Raw genomic sequence first — 19,676 nt, 5'->3', positions numbered from 1 at the left:
CAAAAATTGGAAAAGCTGACCAAAACAGACCAAAGCATGAGTGATAAATTTGACAAAGATATATAATCCACAGAAAGGCATCAGCCAAAAATACCAGATTTAAAACACTGTATAAAATTCATAAATTGCAAAAGTGACCAATGTGAAGGTAAGGTTTCTGAAATTGAGAATAAAATGGTAAATTATGATGAATTGCTCAAAGAAGCCATATAAAAGATAAAAATAACAAAAAAATTAATTCAACAGCTATTAGATAACACTAAGACCAATTGAAAGCTAAATGGAGTTAGAGAGAAACTAAAAGATAGAACACATGTAATGATACCTTTGTTTGCAGAAATGATAACTGAAAACTTCCTAAATATAAGAAAAAACTACAACATACAAGTGAGGTATACAGAACAGCAACCAATTACAATAAAAAAAAAGAGGGCCAAGGATTTAGCTCAGTAGGCTTAGGGATTTAGCTCAGTGATTCCACCACCTGCCTTGCAAGTGCAAGGTCCCAAGTTTGATCCCTGGTACCTCCCCTGGCAAAAAATAGAAGCTACACAAGACGCATTGCAGTTAAAATGCCAGAGGACCAACAAAAATCAATTTTGAAAGCTGTCACACAGCAAAATATCACATATAAAGATAAACAAATTACAATTACAGCATACTTTTCACAAAATTTAAAGATTAGAAGATTTCAGTTAAGTATTTTAAGCCCTAAAATTAAACAACTTGCAACCTAAATTAACATATTCAGAAAAACTTTCCTTCAAAATCTATGATAGTGTAAGGACATTCTATAAAAAGAACAGTTCCAGAGATGTATGAATACAAAACTATCTCTCCTGAAAATACTCAAGAATATCCTAGACAGCTATTAGAAAAACAATAAATCCCATAATCCACATGCAGTAAATACAGCAAGCAATGAGAATGGATAAACAAAAGCAGGTAAACTAAAACAAAGGAGTCATCAGCAGAGAAAGAGTGCAATGTTAGCAATTAATCAACACCTCTCAGTAATAATGTTCAATGTGAATGGCCTCATTCACTAATTAAATAATATAGATTGGCACACTGTATCCAAAAACAGAATCCAAAAGACCACTGCATTCAAGAAATTTAACTGATCCAAAAAAATATTCATAGACTTAAAAATCAAAGAATAAAAACATTATTGTATCCGCAGGACCCTGAAAACAAGCAGCAATAGAGATTTTCTTCTCAGAGTAAAGTTGAGAAGAGACAATGAAGATCACAACTTACTAGTTAAGTGAATAATGAAACAAGAATGGATAACATGGATAAAGATATAAGAATTTAATAGTGGAGCACCTACATAAAACATATATTGCTGAAGAACACCATCAAATTAACATTGACACAATCATCCTGGATGACCTCAGTTATTCAAATTTAACAAACATATCAACTAAACAAAAAAAATCAATAAAGAAATATTAGATCTGAACAACATCCTTGTCTATTGTTAATTTGCCTGTTTCATTTCTAATTTCAGTAATATCAGTCGTTCTTCTCTCGGTGCCTTTGGCAAATGATTTGTCTGTGTTCCTTAATCTTTCAAAGGTCCAGTTTTTTGATTCATTGATTCTATAAATTGAGTTATCATTTTCAATTTTATTAATGACTGCTTTGAGATTTTTCTCCTTAATTTTGATCTGGGTTTGGTTTGTGGTTTCACGAGTATATTGAGCACCTAATGTATCTTATTACATTATTTATTTGAGTTCAATTTGTTTTTATAATGTGAGCACTGATTACAATAAATTTCCCTCTTTGGACATTAATGAAATTAGAAATGAAGCAGCCAAATTAACAATAGACACCATTGAAATCGATAGGGTAATAATTACTATGAAAAAGTGTCTTCCAACAAATTTGAAAATCTGAAGAAATGGACAGACTTAAATTCATTTACATTTCCAAAACTAAAACAAGAAGACGTAAAAATGCCAGTAATTTATTAACAAACAATAAAACTGAGGCAGTAAGCCTAAAAACTAGAAAAAGTCTAGGACCTGATGGATTCACTGCTGAATTCTACAACACTTTGAAGGATAAATTAACAGAGTTGAAATATGGTGCATGACTCACTCTCAGCCAGTACAAGTTTTTTCAATTCAGATTGTTTTTTTAAACTTTGCTATTGGAGTAGTGGAAAATTTGAGCTTGTAGCTGTTTGACAATTGGGGTATCACTATACTCTGGACAAGGTGATTGAGAACATTAGGAATTAGGGTGATGTCCCCTGTTCCTGGATAGGGACAAAAAATACTTACCTTATTGTCAAAATGGCCATACATATATTATATGGCAGTATATATGTATGTGTATATATATATATATATATATGGATGGCCATGCAATGCAATCCTAATCAAAATTGCAACAGAATTTTCTTCCCATTTCCCATTGTGTATTTTATATTTTGGTCCTTATTTAGAGTTTTGGTTTCTCACACCAGAGAAACAATGCAGTATTTAAACATGTAGTTTGATTTAATTTACACAAAAGTATGGTCTCAAGGTGCATCCCTTTATGTAGAAATGTCTCAAGCTTACCTTTATTTATGGCAGAGTAGTATTTCATAATATACATATATATGTATGTATATACATACATATATATGTATATTATGAAATACTACTCTGCCATAAATAAAGGTAAGCTTATGACCCATCTTCTTTATCCAGTCATTGGTTGATGGGAATTTGGGATATTTCCAAGAGTTACCTATTAAAAACTGTGTTGCTATAAACATGGGTGTGCATACATTGATGTTGTATGATGCTTTTAATTTTTATGGAAAGATACTAATAAGGGGAAGATCTGGGTCAAATAAAACCACTAGTATTCATTTTTTGAAGAATCTCCACACTGCTTTCCATAGTGGCTGCACCAGTCTACACTCTCATGACAGTAGAGAAGTGTTCCTTTTTGATGACAGCCCCACCAGTATTTGTTATTGGTTGATTTCTTGATAATAGCCATTTTTTAGTGACATAGAATCTTAGTTTTGTTTTAATTTGCATGTTTCAAATGACCAGTGATGATGAAGTTTTTTTTCATATATTTATTTTTAGTTTGAACTTCTTCATCTGAGAAATGTCTATTAATTTCAGATACTCATCTTTGGACTGGGTCTTTAAATTTGAGAGGCCTGATTTTTTTTCATGTATTCTACATAATAGTCCTTTGTCTAAGGAGCAGGGGGCAAAATTTTTTCCTACCTTATGAGTTGTCTTTTCACTCTGTTGGTGGATTATTTTGCTGTGAAAAAGCTTTTTAATAAGATTATATCCAAGTTGTTGATATTTTTAGTATTTTCAATGTGCTCTTGGTTTTGTTCATGAAGTCTTTGCCTATTCTTATTCACTTCAATTTTAGTTTAGTGTGTGGTGAAATATACAGGTGTAATTTTAATCTTTGGCACTTGGAAAGCCAGTTTTTCCAGCATCATTTATTAAAGAGGCTATCTTTTTCTTCTAGTAAAGATATTTGACCCTTTTGTCAAAAATAAGGTAGCTCAGTGTGTTTAGAACTGTTTCTGAATCTTCTAATATGTTCAAATTGGAAGAGGAATAAGGGAAGGGGAAAAGGAGAAAGTAAGGGATGGAGAAGAAATAAAAGAAAATAGATGGAAACAAAGCTTTAGTAAATAAGGGGGAAAGCATTGAAGGGAGTGGAAGGGAATGGGAAAAGAAAGGAAGATATATCATGTACATGTACAAATTCCCTATGATAAATATTATCATTATGTATATCTAAAATGTATCAAGAAAATTATACAACAACAACAATAAATCCAAAAGAATTTCAACAACATTCTTCACAGAACTGGAGAAAACAGTCCTAAAATTCATAGGGAACCAGAAGAGATCCAGAAAGCAAAAGAAATACTTGGCAAGAAGAGTGAAACAGGAGGCCTCACAATACATGACTTCCAAGTTATAGTACAAAGTCACAGTGAAAAAAACAGTATGATACGGACACAAAAACAGACATGTGGATCAGTGGAACAGAACAAAGTAAAAACACACCCAAACACATTCAACTATTTCATCTCCAAGAAAGTGGCCTGGAAAAATTGGCTATCTATAAACAGAAGATTGAAGATGGACTTGTATCACTCACCATGTACTAAACTAAAATAAAAATGGAGGAACAATCTCAACATTAAAACAGAAATAATGAACCTCTTGTGAGATAAAATATGCCTTACTCTTTAAGTCAAGTCATAGATGTAGGAAGGACTTGCTGAACAGAACTCCAATTGCATATGAAATAACAGTAAGAATCAACAAATTGGGCTATATCAAATTAAAAAGCTTCTACATTGCAAAGGAAACAATAGAGCAAAGAGGCAAACTACAAGATGAGAAAAATATTTTGCTTGCTATTCATTAGAAGGCTAATATCTAAGATATATAAAGAATTGAAAAAAATCATACCACCCCAAATAAGCCAATCAAATAATTGGCAAATGAAATAAGTAGACACTTCTCAGAAGTCCAAACAGCCAGTAAACAATTAAAAATGTTTATCATTTCTGGAAATTAAAGAAATACAAATTAAAATAATCCTAGAATTTCATCTCACACTAGAGAGAATGGCAGTAATCAAGAAATGAAATAGCAAATGTCGTGTCTGTGTTGAAAAGGGAACTATAGTACATTGCTGGAAATGTAAACTAGTACAATCCTTGTGGAAACTAATATTGAGTTTCTTCCAAGATTTAAATTTAGAAATTTCATTTGATCCAAATAATGCCCATTCTAGACATCTGCCCAAAATAATAAAAGTAATTATGTTACAGTGCTACATGTGTACGAGTGTTTGTTGCAGTCCTATTTGTAATAACTAAATCCTGAAAGGAGCCTGTATGTCCATCAGCAGACAAATGGATAAAGAAAATGTGGTATTGATACATAATAGAATACTACCGATCTATAAAGAAGAATACATTGGAGACATTTAGAGGAAAATGGATACACTTGGAGAATATAGTGTTAAGTGAAATAAATCAGACACACAAATTTAAATATTCTATGCTATCCCTCTTTTAAGCAAGGCAATTACAAATAAAAAGCAAAATAGAAGATGGATATAAAGAAACAGAGATAGATCTTTTACAAATGGAAAGTGTTCCAGCAGACCAAGCATTGGGGAAGAGGAGTGGGCAAAGGGAATAAAATGATTTAAGGTGTGTCGTGCACACACAAGGAATGTAAACATTATATGTCATATAAACAAACTAAAAATTATAATAATCATCAAAATAGAAAAATGGGATTTATAGTCTGAGAGAGGGAAGTGGGTGGGTAGGGGTAGGGAATAAAACTGAATCATGATATATTATGTACCTGTACCTATCCCAAAGATCAGTGTAAACTTCCTGTACTGCAAATATATAATAATAAATTAAAATAAAAAGTAAGGTACTTGCACAGAAAAAAAAACTTAATAAGTGGATGTATACTGATGGTCCAGCTTCTGTATTGTATCGGTAAGATAAGTGTATGGTATTCTCTATAAACTGAGAATTTTTCATGAGCTGTTGTTTATGTTGATCTGAAAGTTGTTCTCCTATAATTCATACCTATTCTCATTTATCTTAAGCAAAGTAAGAAAAGTCCTATCCACTTTTCACATAATAGTTTTTTTTTTCCATGTTTAGGCATTTGTCACATCAATACCTCTTCTCTCCCAAAGGACTTCTTTAAAGTCAGACTTCCTGAGTGCTTCACATGTCATGATTCTTTACTTACTTTTATCCATGTCAAGTTTTGTATTTTGTCGTAGAGCATTGCTGATATGTAATATTGCATAAAATATGCATTGCCAAAAATTACCTCTGAAACACATAACGAAGAATACTAACGTATTTTGTGCTTGATAACAAATAACTTTTATGTTTTAATTATTGAATTAAATATCATAATTACATCATCTTTATCTTTGTACTTTAAAATATATTTCATGTACTTTATCAAGAGTAGCTATTTGTAAATATGCTATGTCTCTTAGTTACTGTCTAGGTCTTTTTTCATCTTCTGAGTGTAAAAATGCATATTTTTTTCAAAAACAATTATTTATTTATTAGTGTCAATTGTGCTAACATTTAAATTAATGACATATTTAAAACTGAACATTTAGTTAGTAGGTATGTTTATGATTGAATTCCTAATAATTACTTCTACTTTTTCTTCCTTTGTCTCTTTTCTTCTTTTCTGTTTGTCAGTTTTCTGTGTGGTGATAAGAAGAACCATTTCTTTCGTGCTTGGTATGGACTTGTTGTCCGGCACGTATATATTCGCGGTCCTGTTAGCATGCGTCGTGTTTCAGTCTGGCGCCCAGGAGAAGAATTATACAATCCGAGAAGAAATGCCAGAAAAAGTCCTGATAGGCGACTTGATGAAAGACCTCAACTTGTCGTTCATTCGAAACAAGTCCTTAACGTCTCCAATGACGTTCAAGCTAGTGTACAAGACTGGGGATGTGCCACTGATTCGGATTGAAGAGAGTACTGGTGAAATCTTCACTACTGGCGCTCGCATTGATCGTGAAAAATTATGTGCTGGTATCTTGACAGATTCCAGTTGTTTTTACGAAGTGGAGGTTGCTGTTTTGCCAGATGAAATATTTAGACTGGTTAAGATTCGTTTTCTAATAGAAGACATAAATGATAATGCACCGTTATTCCCGACAACGGTTATCAACCTATCAGTTCCAGAGAACTCTGCTATAAACTCTCGGTATGCTCTTCCAGCGGCCATTGATCCTGACGTAGGAATAAATGGAGTTCAAAACTACCAACTAATTAAGGTGTGTATGTAAAGTATTTTGTTGAATAAATTATTTTATTTTGCAAACAACAAGCCAGGATCTTAGTATACTTCAAACTCTGAGTAAAGAATGAACTCAAATTTTCAGTTTAAGAAAATCATATAAAGAAAATTCATCAATGCTATTTTGACAATTACATGGAATTTATGAACTGTCATATGTATATTCATTTTTCAGCTTTAATTGAGTTTATTGGTACATTTTAGGGATACAGTACAGTTACATTCATCATTGGGATCTTGTACCTCTACATGACAAGTCTTGATTCTCATTTTTTCCCCTTACCTCTGCCCTCCCTTCACCCCCTCCTCCCCTCCCCAACTAAAATTACTTTATTTCCATCTTTTCATTATCTCACATTTTTTGCTTTCCCCTTATTACGCTTCTCCTACCCATCCCACCTTCCCTACACCTTTAGCTCCTTTCTTCCCATTTCACAATGTCAGTAATCTTATTAGGATCTTATGTATATTCATTCATTTTAAAAATATTTATGTTTCCCTTATAAGTATTTAGGTTAGACAAGCTCAGCTCTGCTATTTACAAATCAACTGTATGCCCAGTATTTTACATTTAATCTGTTTGGTAATGACAGTGCTACAAACTTCACCAAAACAAATATTTCTAACTATTAAGAATGTTTCAACAAAAATATCAATTTTCTTAGTGATTATTTTATATAGAAAACCTTATTTTGCCATTTGAAAAGAAGCTGAGTAAATTTATCTGAGAGTCTTATATGACATTTTTACTACTATGCCAACATTTCTGAACATATATAGAATAAATATTTTTCATGATTATTTCAAGTTAAGATTTTAAGCATCTTCTGAATCATTAAAATGAGATTAAATTTGAGCCAGGGGTCGGTTAATGTTAAATATTTTCATTTTGTTTCATTTTTTGGAAGTACTCAGTATTCATTTGCTGGAAAATTAACTAGGCCTTTTAGTGAAAAAGAAACTATTTGGGCTTGATATGATTTGTCTAAGGATGGAAAAGACAAAGGGAAAATAGATGGAGTGTTTGATAGCCTCCCACATATGTGTATACGAACCACATTTACCAAGTGAATAGGCAATTCTTTTTAATAATTTATAATTTATATGGACTAGTATAAAACATAGACTTGGGTATATGAAATAGTACAACACAGGTGAACGAGCAGATTCCATATTTGTGTAATGAGATATTCAACATTTTTAGATATTTCTGTTTATTTGAATATGTTTGACATTATGACAAAGGTTTAAAGGTATTCAATGAACACATAAGTATGTATCTGATTTATATCATCTAAAAATTTTGGTCTGAAAGATATATAATATGGGAAAACCTCAACTGATGCTGATATGCTGTAAAGATATATTTGTTTATGAATATATTCAGAAATACAATATTATAAATATCTTGAATGAAATAGTTACATTAGAGTATATGAAGTAAAAATAAAGAGGGTTTAATTATTTATAAATAAATATTGTTAGGTGAAGTCACTAGTTTTATCTCTTTTACATATGAAATGGAAAAAATATTAAGGAGTTTGAAAGCTATTCCCCATCATTTCCTCCTCATCTCTTTCTAAACATGCTAATTCCTGCTTGACTTTTCTGATGTAATCTATTTAATTGTAATATTTAAATGTTAATATAATTATTACAGGGGTAAAATTGGGAAGAATTTTCACTATGTAAGAGTAGATCTGTGTAAAATGCATTTGGATATGGTTTCATAAAACATTTGACTACTTATAGATATAAGAAGCTTATCACTTTAAAGTATAAATCGTGTAGCAGAGTAGATACTTTTTCTAAAGAAACACTGCCTAACATAATTTTCTGAAGATATAGAGGTTCTATAATCTGTGATATTCAAACTGGTAGCCACTAGATATACAGGTAATTGAGTACTTGAAACATGAATAGTGCTAACGAATTTAAATTTTAATTCAATTTAATAATTTAATTTTAATATTAATAGCTAATAGTCGTTGCTATGATATTGGACAGCAGAGCTTCAAAGAGAAGAATTTAGGTGGAAAATAAATTAAATGAAATGAAAATGGCACTTTAACAAATTTAAATAAGGAGTTAGAAATAGAGTCTCTACCCAACATTCTGACATATGTGTTGTATTAAAATGCAGTATTTTACTCAAGAAATAGTTTCCCCATTTTTCCCTCAAATCAATGAATTTCTACCAAATTACTGCTTTGTTTTCAAAGCTGCTTAACAAATTCAAATAAAACAAATTTCACAGCACAATTTCATCTTTGTTTAAATGTATTTTTACTTGACTTTCTTTGAAAGATTGTCAGCAAATGATAAAAAAGCTCACCAGAGGCATTTAGATGAGTTGTAAAAATAGAAATGCTCTAAAAATTTTTGGGGATTCTTTATAATGTGCAGTAAGCCTAAAGTAACTATATAATGTGCCTAGACTGTAGGGCAGTTGAATGGCCTCTGGATAGATACTGTTCTAAGCCTCTATTGAAAACAATAAGAATGGAACACAATGTAAATACCCAAGCATGCAGAGGGCCATGACATGGGTGACATTAACAGAGTTTGCTCTGACTTGTAAAAATTTCCTATCATGAAAGAAGCAGGTGTGGGTGTGGAGAGAAAGAAAAATAAAGAAAAATAACATGTTTTTACACTCTTGTAAACTTTAGTAAATTTTATAATTTGAGAGTAAGGAGGTTACTTATATTGATTTCTTTTAAAAGACCCTTGGTCTTACAGAGCAGGATAAGAATTTAATTAATATTAATTTGCTATACTTTGTTGATTAGACAAGAATAGTAAAATCAGTTTGTCCTAACTAGGGTAATATAAAATATACATTAAAAATTCTAATAGCAAGGGGAGGTTGGTAGAAACAGAAAAACAATATAAGGAAAATTAGGTCAATTTATAGGTAAAGGGGGTCCTGCTGCTGAAAATTTTATATTAAATAACTGAAATTAAAGGCAAGAGTGGAAACAATTTATTAAATGTTTCAAAATGTGCATAATAAAAATATTCTAAATTAACAGAGTATTTCTAAAACTTTCATTAATATAAACATCTTAATTTAGGTCAAACAATTTTTTATTACTTTAGGTATGCTTTGGCTTAAACAGAGTCGTTTTTCACATCTAAAATATCTGGAAAATGAGTTTCAGAGTGGATATTTCTTATGTTCACAACAAAAGTAAATGACAGATTTGGAAACATGAACGAAGTTCTGATTCTTAGATTTGATTTAAAAAGTAGGCAGACATAATCTTCAGAGAAGAGGGTCAGAGCAAGTTCATGACAGAAGAAAAGAATGAATGAAGAAAAGGGGATGAAACTGTGCAATGAATGAAACGATTACTATGTTATTTTGCTTGGTAGAAAATATAAATTAAAGTAAAATTGATCTGTATGATCTTGTAAGGTTAATTTGCATCTTCAAAAAAGAATATTACTTCCTAAAGAATAAATGATTCATCTGTAAGAGTTCTTGTTCTTGAGGCTTGTTATAAAAGCTCAGATAGGAAACATTCTCTTTTCTACATTTCAAGTAAAGTTAGGTGCAATGAGAATCCACCATGACATTCTGATATAATTTCTCCATATATATGTATATGGATATATATATATATATCCATATACATATAACACACTACATAATTGTGTACATATACACACACCCACATATATAATGTACCAGATATATTAGTATTCAAAAGAGATCAGGAGTAGGAAAGTACAGTCCCTTTGTATTTCCTTAAGTTTTAATTTTTTATTACAATGTCTGCTCATTTATAAAGCTCTTTTTTTATTTTCTAGGTTTAATTGACTTGAAGCCAACACTTTCACTAATAGAAATATCTCTCAAGCACTCGTACTGACCCAAGATATGCGTATAAATCTCAGGGACCTACCTCTCTGTTTTGGCTGGAACTCAGAGAAAATTAATTTGAATACTGATATTACAGATGACTTCATTACTTGCTTTAGGCTTCCATCTTACCTAGCAGTTATCAGCAGTAAAATTCCTAAACTAACCCCCTAACTATCTGCTGATTGGTTTCCTTAAGGGAGACATGACTCTTTCAGACTGACATTTTGTGTTGACAGAACATAAAGACAACCATTTTCTAACATATTTTTGCCAATCCCATAGCTCATCCTGATCTCTCCTAGGAGCCTCAAGAGATAATTTAATTTGAAGTGGAGTCTGTAGACATAATCAAGGCTATGGGCCCTTGTTTCCTTTTTAATTGAGCATCTTCCTCATTTATTAAGACTAGACTTGAATTTATAAAAATAAGGATTGAGTTGGATTCATTTTGAAATCTGGGGTGAGAAAATTCAAATTGTGAAAATGTCATTTATTACTAAATGGAAATGACTTAAATTGGTGTTGACTCAATTGCTGAGAATAATGCATCAAATAATATAATGTGGATAAAAAGCAAGCGAACTTTATTATGAACTAATTGGATATTCTGAAAAAGTAATGCTTCTTTAACTATAACTCAGAGGTGTGTAATATTAGGAGACTGGAGAAAAGACTGATTGCAGGAAGAACATAAAACATTGTCTGTAACTATTTGAGCAAGCTTACTTATTTTACTTCCCTTTAAGAGACACAGAAGAGTTCCTCATATTTGCAACTACAAAGTGAAGTTTTACTTAGCAGATCATATTTTCAACTTCACTATTACTTGAATTTATAGTCTCTGAATTTTATGATGTGCGGAATAACATTTTTAAACTACATTGAAAAGCAAAATGCTAATGAATATACTGATGTTATAATCAAAGTACACCTTTTGTGTAGAAAAAAGACAACATAAAATTCGTGATTTGCATAAATGACTCTATATTGATGCTGTCAACTCTTATCAAAATAAGAATATGATACTAAAAGGCTTAAGTAAATTTTGACTTCATTATTATTATGACTCCTAATTAGTATTCAAAATGCACTATTGTCATAAATTAAATATACCCATTAATAGTAATCCCTCATAGAATAATACATGGGGGATATTTTAGATATTTCAATTCTAGAATATATGAATTGAGCTTCTGAAAAACAAATGTGTTTCCACATCCAAATAATTTATTCATATCATAACACTTAAAGAAATATTACCAAATAACAATAAGATAAACTGTTAAATTTTCTTATTAAGTGCAGACATGATTTGTTATTTCATTGGTTAGATCTAAATAATAATCAATTTCGTGCTGAATTTTATTCCTGCCAAAATGGATGACTTAAAATCCAAGATGAAAATGTTTTTAAATAGGACAAAAATTATGTGATATATAACTCTTTAATTAGAATGAATACAGAGCTTGTTTCCAAAGGTCTAGTTGGCTTTCATAGTTCTGATCAAAGCTAATCAACAATAATAAATATCCTGATGGGGGTAATGAACTTAATGCAAATTTTTCTTTTTATCTATAACACTTTATATTGAATATAATGATACTCTATTATTTGGATAGTCCCTGATTTATTAGTAGGAGGCAAACATTTTATATCAAAAGTGTTGACAGCTTACATCAGAACTGATGATAAAAGCGATACAGTCATTGGGGAGGAAATTTCTGACTTTGTTTGAATTTAATCTGTAGAATACTTAACATAATTTTACACTTTTACCATTTTTGAGTTTGGACCAATCTTTGAAGGCAGCCTTTCTTTAGCTCAAAATATAAAACACACTTGAAAATAATTTTCACTTTAAAATAAACATTAAGAAATCAATATTCTCCATTTGTTTTTACCAGTTTACAGTCATCTTTACAAATCAACCAAGAAGGGTGAATTGCTGGGGATTTAGCTCAGTGGCACCATGCCTGCCTTGCAAGCACAAGGTTCTGAGTTAGATTCCCAGTACAAAAAAAAAGTTCAATAGTTAAATATCCTAGTATAATAATATAGTAATAGATCAAATACATTGCTTCAACCACAGATTAACTGTGAGAAGAATTTTTCTGAAATATATTTCACTTTCCACATGCATGTGGAAGTTACCAAAGGAAAACAAATAGTAAGCTCAATTTAATTAAAAAACAGAATATTTTGAAATGTTCTTTCCCCATTGATCTTTGCTAACAGAAATTAGAACTTCACCAATTTTACTGTGCAAATATGTTACAAGCGTTTTGCCCTTAAAATGTTAAATAATCAAGTGAGATCTAATTCCACCAAAATACTGTACATGAACATACAGACATACACACAGACACATAGTAATTAAAATGAGACAAATAGAGCTGATTATATATTTTTCACGTACTGTGAAATGGAAAATATGATTCTGGATGACAATATTGCTCATTTTTTAATATATTGGAAGAATATTTGTTGGAGCTATTTTTTTTCTTTTTATTGAGTTTATTGGTACATTTTAGGTATACAATACAGTTACATTCATTATTGGGATCTTGTACCTTTACATGACAGGTCTTGGTTCCCATTTTTCCCCTTGTCCCTGCCCTCCCTTCATCCCCTCCTCCTCTCCCCATTTACAAACACTTTATTTCCATTTTTTCAGTTTCTCATATTTTTTTTCTTTTCCCTTCCCTTATTCCCTTTTCCCTACCCTTCCCACTTTCCCTTCACCCTTAGCCCTTTTTTTTCTATTTCACATTATATTTTTATTGCTATATGTACACATCCCTATAATTATAGGGAATCTAAGAAAACAAATATAAATTTAGATGTTATGAAAGACCTATGGAGGAATCAACATAGTGAAAGTGGCCATACTACCAAAACTGTTATAAAGATTTAATGCAATGCCAATTGAAATTCCAACACTGCACTTCACAGAATTAGAAAAAAGAATCCAAAAATTCATTTGGAACCAGAAGAGACCTAGAATAGCAAAAGCCATACTAGGCAACAGACACATGGCAGCAGGTATAACAATTCCCAATTTGAAACTATACTACAAAGCCACTGTGATAAAAACAGCATGGTACTGGCAAAGAAACAGACCTGAGGATCAGTGGAACAGACTGGAAGACACAAAAACAACTCCAGATGTACTCAGCTACATCATCTTTGACAAAGGATCTGACAATCCCATCTGGAGGAAAGATAGCCTCTTTAATAAATGGTGTTGGAAAAACTGGATTTCAACCTGCCAAAGATTAAAACTAGACCATTATCTTTCACCATGCACTAAATTAAAATCCAAGTGGATGAAATATCTAAATATAAAAACAGAAACAATAAACTTGCTGGAAGATAAGTTAGGCAGAACTCTGGAAGACATTGGCATAGGAAGGGACTTTATGAACAAATCCTCAGTATCATGGAAATTAGCAGAAAGAATCAACAAGTGGGATCTCATCTTATTAAACAGCTTCTGCACTGCAGAAGAAATAATCAACAGAACTAAGGGACTACCTATTATGTGGGAAAAACTTTTTTACCAGCTACTCCTCAGATGAAGGACTATTATCTAGAATATTTAAAGAACTCAAAACAACCAGCCCCCCAAATATAAATACCCAATTCTAAAATGGGCATCTGAAATGAACAGACATTTCTCAAAGAAATAAGAGCAGCAAGTAAATATATGAAAAAATGTTCCACATCACTGGTCATTTGAGAGATGCAGATGAAAACAACACTGAGATTTCACCTCACCCCACAAAGAATGGCTGCTATCAAGAAATCACACAATAACAAATGTTGGCTGGGTTGTGCAGAGAAAGGAACCCTTCTCCTTTGTTGGTTGGAGTGCAGACTAGTGCAACCACTGTGAAAGTCAATATGGAGATACTGCAAAGAACTAGGATTAGAGGTTCCATTTGACCTAGCCATCCCTCTGTTGGGTATCTTTCCAAAAGAATTAAAAGAATCATACCATAATGATATATGCACACCCATGTTTATAGTAGCATAGTTTGTAATAGCTAAAACTTGGAAACAGCCCATCTGCCCATCAGTTGGAAACTGGATAAAGAAGATGTGTTTTTTCTATAAAATGGAATACTACTCAGCCATAAAGAATGAGAAAGTAGATTCATTCATAGTTAAATGGGTACATTTTGAGGATATACTCCTGAGTAAAATAAATAAGTCACACGTGTAAATACCGAATAGTTTCTCTGGTGTGCAAAACTAAAATAGCACTCAAGATCCTAATGGGTCAATTAGCAATGTGGAACAGGAAGAAAAGGACTAAAGGTGTAGGGATAGTGAAAAGGGTAGGGGAAGGGGAATAAGGGAAAGGGAAAAATATGATAAAATGTAAAAATGGAAATAAAGTGTTTGTAGGTGAGGAGGGGAGGAGGGAGTGAAAGGAGGGTGGAGACAAGGGGAAAAAATGAGAAGCAGGACTTGTCATGTAAAGGTACAAGATCCCAGTAATGAATGTAACTGTACTGTATACCTAGAATGTACCAATAGATTCAATTTAAATTGAAGAATAGAAATGAAAAAAAAAGAAAAAGTAAAATTTGTTTCAGAAAACAAAATAAATAATTTTTAAGTTGAGTATTATGAAGTGTTTTGGATTTTCTAACATAATTTACATTTGTCCACGAGCTCTCATTAATGCAGTGATTTTATGCAGAGTACTATCAAGAACAGAACTCATCCTTTTGTTTATTTTATATGTAGACATGCATTTTAATGTTTTATTAGAATGAAGTAAAAATCTAAATAATGGAAATCTGTTGTGTTGAATTTTGTCTTAACTGTATCAGAAAACACTAATATCTTAATCTAATTTCAATTTTTAAGTTTAATATGCATTTTTTTTTGTACTGGAGATTGATCTCTGGACCTTGCCCTTGTGAGTCAGGCAGCAGCAAAACTGAGATCTCTGATCTTCTGCTGGGTTGAACTCTGCAAGGTTCTACTGCAGGTTTCAGTTGTTTGTATGCTGAAGTGAGACCAAGTTCCAGTGTGAGGTGCTGGTACCTCCAACTTACCAACTATGGCAGTGTGATGTATCTTTATTGCAGAGATTTTCTTCACTTTTCCAGTAGGTTGCAATTTTTATCTAGGAACCTCAGAAAGTCCCTATGTCTCTTTTTTGCGGGGCACCAGGGGGTACAGACACCACTTTGTTGGTGCCCATGCAGCTGGGCTACTCTTTTGAGCTTGGCTGAAGTGGCAGGCCTACCAGAAGCTCGAAAGCTGCTGCCTGTCTCCTCTGCTGCACTGAGCCAAAGGGTTGGGTTTAACAAAGGGTCTTGTGCTGCTTCTGTGCTCCTCTGTTTTTCCCCACCAAAGATACAGGCCCACCAGACCGTTGCTTGCAAAATAATCTTGAAACCAGAAATAAAAGCTTTTTTGATGATAATACTAATTACTGTGTTGTTGTAATAGTAATTATATAAATTTTTCTGTGTTTTTTGATTATGGTATATATGCCTTCATTTTCTATACTATATGAGAAGGAAAATTAAAATTATCTAAAAAGCTGAGATATTGTACAACTTACTGAAATAAAAAAATCTATAAAAGTTTTTGAATATAGAATAAAAGTTCTATAAAGAATAGTTCTTGGATTTATTTTAGAGTTTAAGGTTACAGTCTTTCTCAACTTTTTAAAGAATTGATGATTTATATTGCTTCTCAGCAATTTGGCTAAGATCAAATGAAGAACTGACGCTTTATACTCTTTAAAAAGCTTATTTTACCACTTAAATTTGGTATTTTATATATTATATATATATAAAACAGGAATACTGTAAATACTGTTATTTCTCAATCAATGCCACTGGATCCACACTTATGTTTGTATCTAGTCCAATTTTTAAAAAAGTCTTCCATTTACCTTATTTAGATTATCTCTTGAATCAAATGTCTCATCTTTATTTGTCACTGCTTACTCCTTTGCCTTCATATGATAGTAATATTGCCAAATATAAGTATTTTCTCATAAACTGTTTTCACCATCTGGACTTGCTTTATTTACATCTCATTCATATGCCATTTTTTAAAAAAACATATTTTCTCTCTTCTTTCTCATATTGTGTGCTTTTATTTTGTTTTTCTAACCCTTTCTTTATAAGTCAATCATGACTGTCTTTTTGTAGTCAGTTTTATAGGAGAGATATGTCAAAACACTTGAATTTTTTATCTTAGTTCTAAGTGAAATAGATTTTTAATATCATTTTAAGTAAGAGATTTGCTAAAACAAGCCTCAAATTACTTTATTTTTTTTCTGGTTTATGAGAGCACTAAGATATTCTCTGAGGAAAAGAACATGCTTAGAAGTATCCATGTAAAATAGTTTGACAAGGGAAACATAAAAGGATAACTAGCCTCACCTTTAAGGACAATAGACCATGGAAAATTTTTCTGTTAGTAATGAAAATAATGGATGAGTAACAAAATAAATTGGTGCTCATAATTGACAAAGTGAAATAGTAAGAAAAGCTCTTAAAGTGTAGGGGAAGTGGGAAGGGTAGGGGAAAGGAAATAAGGGAAAAGAAAAAATATGAGAAAATGAAAAAATGCAAACAAAGTTTTTGTAAATCGGGAAAGGAATAGGGGGTGAAGGGAGGGCAGGGATATGGGGAAAAATGAGAACCAATACCTGTTATGTAAAGGTACAAGATCCCAATGATGAATGTAACTGTACTGTATGCTTAAAAACTACCAATAAACAATGAGGAAAAATTTTCAAAAAATAAACTGATGCTCACTAAATTTTTAACATTTTCGTCATTGCTGATATGTCCAGGCCAGGTCCAGAGTCTATTTTGAGACTCAGGAAAAATTCAGCTGGGAGACCCTGTAAAATAAAAAAAAAGAAAGTTAGATGCTTTCACTACAGAATGACATAAGATAAACTTTCCCAATCCAAAAAGGGAAAATGGAAATATAGAAAAGAATGGCACCAAAACAATACTAAAACCATGCAGGGCAAACATTAAACAATGTATGTCTATGTTTACCACCAGGGAAGGGTGTGTTGAGATGTGAGTTTCAAATTATTTGGAAGGCTCTGGCCCATTGCCAGTTGTAGCCTACATGGCCTCTTTCATAGTGGCTCTATTTACTACTTGTGGATTTCCTCAATAGGTGTTTCATGTACCTGGCATCTCCAACTTCCTGATGTTTCCACTTTGCATTCAGCTTCATTGTCACAGGTTTAGTCACTTCCCTTTCATGTGTGGATTGCATGGCCTCCCAAACCTTTTCTGAAATCTGGAATAATTTTACCCTGTAAATATGTCATTCTCTATGCCTGTAAAACCAGCACCATGTGGATGGTGCCATGGTCTGCCATTAACTTGAGCAGTGGCCAAGGCCCCATAAATCTTGCTTACAAATACCTCTTAATGCTTGGATGGCTAAGCACCTTGAAATGAATCCAAGGAACCAATTTCCAGGAGGCATCCTAGATCTCTCTTTGGGGCAAAAGCCTTAGAGGTGAGTGCCATTGAGCCTTTAAAGGGTGGAGTCATGCTAATTTCTGAGATGCCATCAAGCCATTTTTCCTACTGTCCTGATCAGTAGATGTTTGCAGTACATAATGATTTCAACCTCCTGGGGAGTTGATATAGACATAACAGATCTCAATTCTTTTTTCATCCCTTCCTCCTTTCTCTCCCTCTTCTCTTCATCTCTTTTCCTCTTCCATGTATAAAAATACAAACCAAAACAAACAAAAAAACCCACAACTACCTTCTTATTTCCTACTACCTTATTTTTATTTTGTTCTTTATTTATATTTAGAAACTATTCTATATTTAAACTGTTTGTCTGATTTATTTCGCTCAAAGTTATGGTCTCATGGTGGCTCCATTTTCATACAAATGACTCAATTTTACCATTCTTTATGGCAGAATAGTACTCCACTGTATCTGTTTACTTTGATTTTTATGCAAAGTAATTGCTTTTTTGTAATGTTTGTCTTCAACCACTTTCTCCTTTTTCAAACTTTGCAATCTCTCCTCATAATAATTGCAAACTTTTCATACTTGCATATTTCTCAGAATTTTCACTATAGATGTAACTAAAATCAGCAAGCAGTGTCCATACCACATCCTGAACATTAAACTGCTTTAAAATTTCCTCTGCCAAATTAATTACTCAATCACACTCAATATTAGCCTCAAAGTCTCAGTACATGGGCCACACACACGCACACACACACACACACACACACACACACACACACACACACAGTTTTTGCCAGCACACAGCCTCTAGTCCAATTGCCAATGAAGATCTTAACTGAAACCTTTTGAGCCTGATATTTACTCACAGCATTCCTGTCAGCATTCTGGTCTCCTGGATTCTGACAGGAATCTCCCATCAAGCTCTGCTTACAGCATAATCAGACTTCTTTAGCCAGCATTTCCAAACTTTTCCAAACTACTCCTGCAAATCAGTTATGAATGCTTCTATATCATAGGTTCAAGTGCAGTTGTAGTACTGACACCAGTTCTGTGGCTCCAATTTTGTATTAGTCATATTTTGATGTTTTCAAATATCCAATACCTGAAAATTAAAGGAGGAAAGTTTTGCTTGGTTTACATTTTCAGTACATTCAGTCATTGTTGGCTAGCTTCAAGGCAGAAATAGTGAGGCAGTTTGGCATTGCAGTGGAAAGCTGTTCACTGAATGATGGCTCAGAAGTAAAGAAAGAATGGAGGATCCAAGGAGAAGTACATACATTTTTTATATCACACCTTCAGTGACCCACTCCTATTTTCTTAACTTCTAAAAGCACTTCCCCACTGGAATTAAAACTAGGTATTCACAGTTTCTCAGTGGTGCCAAGTCTGCCTGGGAAGTGCAAGGGCCTGAGCTCGATCCTTGGCACACAACGACACACACGCACA

General features: G+C 32.5%; 1 protein-coding gene and 1 long non-coding RNA gene across 3 annotated transcripts in view; one reads left to right on the top strand and one right to left on the bottom strand.

The window, feature by feature from the left end:
- The first annotated feature begins 6,132 nt into the window (after positions 1–6,132).
- LOC104850254 (protocadherin-11 X-linked) overlaps positions 6,133–19,676 on the top strand; it is a 31,110-nt gene continuing 17,566 nt past the window's right edge. The window contains exon 1 of the mRNA XM_010607090.2: positions 6,133–6,840. Coding sequence (XP_010605392.1) covers positions 6,181–6,840 — 660 coding nt within the window. The 5' untranslated portion in view covers positions 6,133–6,180. The remainder of the gene's footprint in view (positions 6,841–19,676) is intronic.
- The window catches only part of LOC104850255, a 121,005-nt gene continuing 107,930 nt past the window's right edge, over positions 6,602–19,676 (bottom strand). Inside the window, exons 3-5 of one of the 2 annotated variants that reach the window (XR_776922.2) lie at positions 19,097–19,332; positions 17,529–17,617; positions 6,602–6,681 (exon numbers count right to left, since the gene is read on the bottom strand). This is a non-coding gene — a long non-coding RNA (uncharacterized LOC104850255). Of the gene's footprint in view, positions 6,682–17,480; positions 17,618–19,096; positions 19,333–19,676 lie in introns of those variants that run through there. The other variant, XR_776921.1, reaches the window with a different exon arrangement.

This window comes from Fukomys damarensis, unplaced genomic scaffold, assembly GCF_012274545.1.
Source record: "Fukomys damarensis isolate Sample0158 unplaced genomic scaffold, DMR_v1.0_HiC HiC_scaffold_39, whole genome shotgun sequence".
NCBI lineage: Eukaryota > Metazoa > Chordata > Mammalia > Rodentia > Bathyergidae > Fukomys > Fukomys damarensis.
The sequence above is the reverse complement of the archived record's forward strand: the minus strand, read 5'-3'. Positions and strand labels throughout refer to the sequence as shown.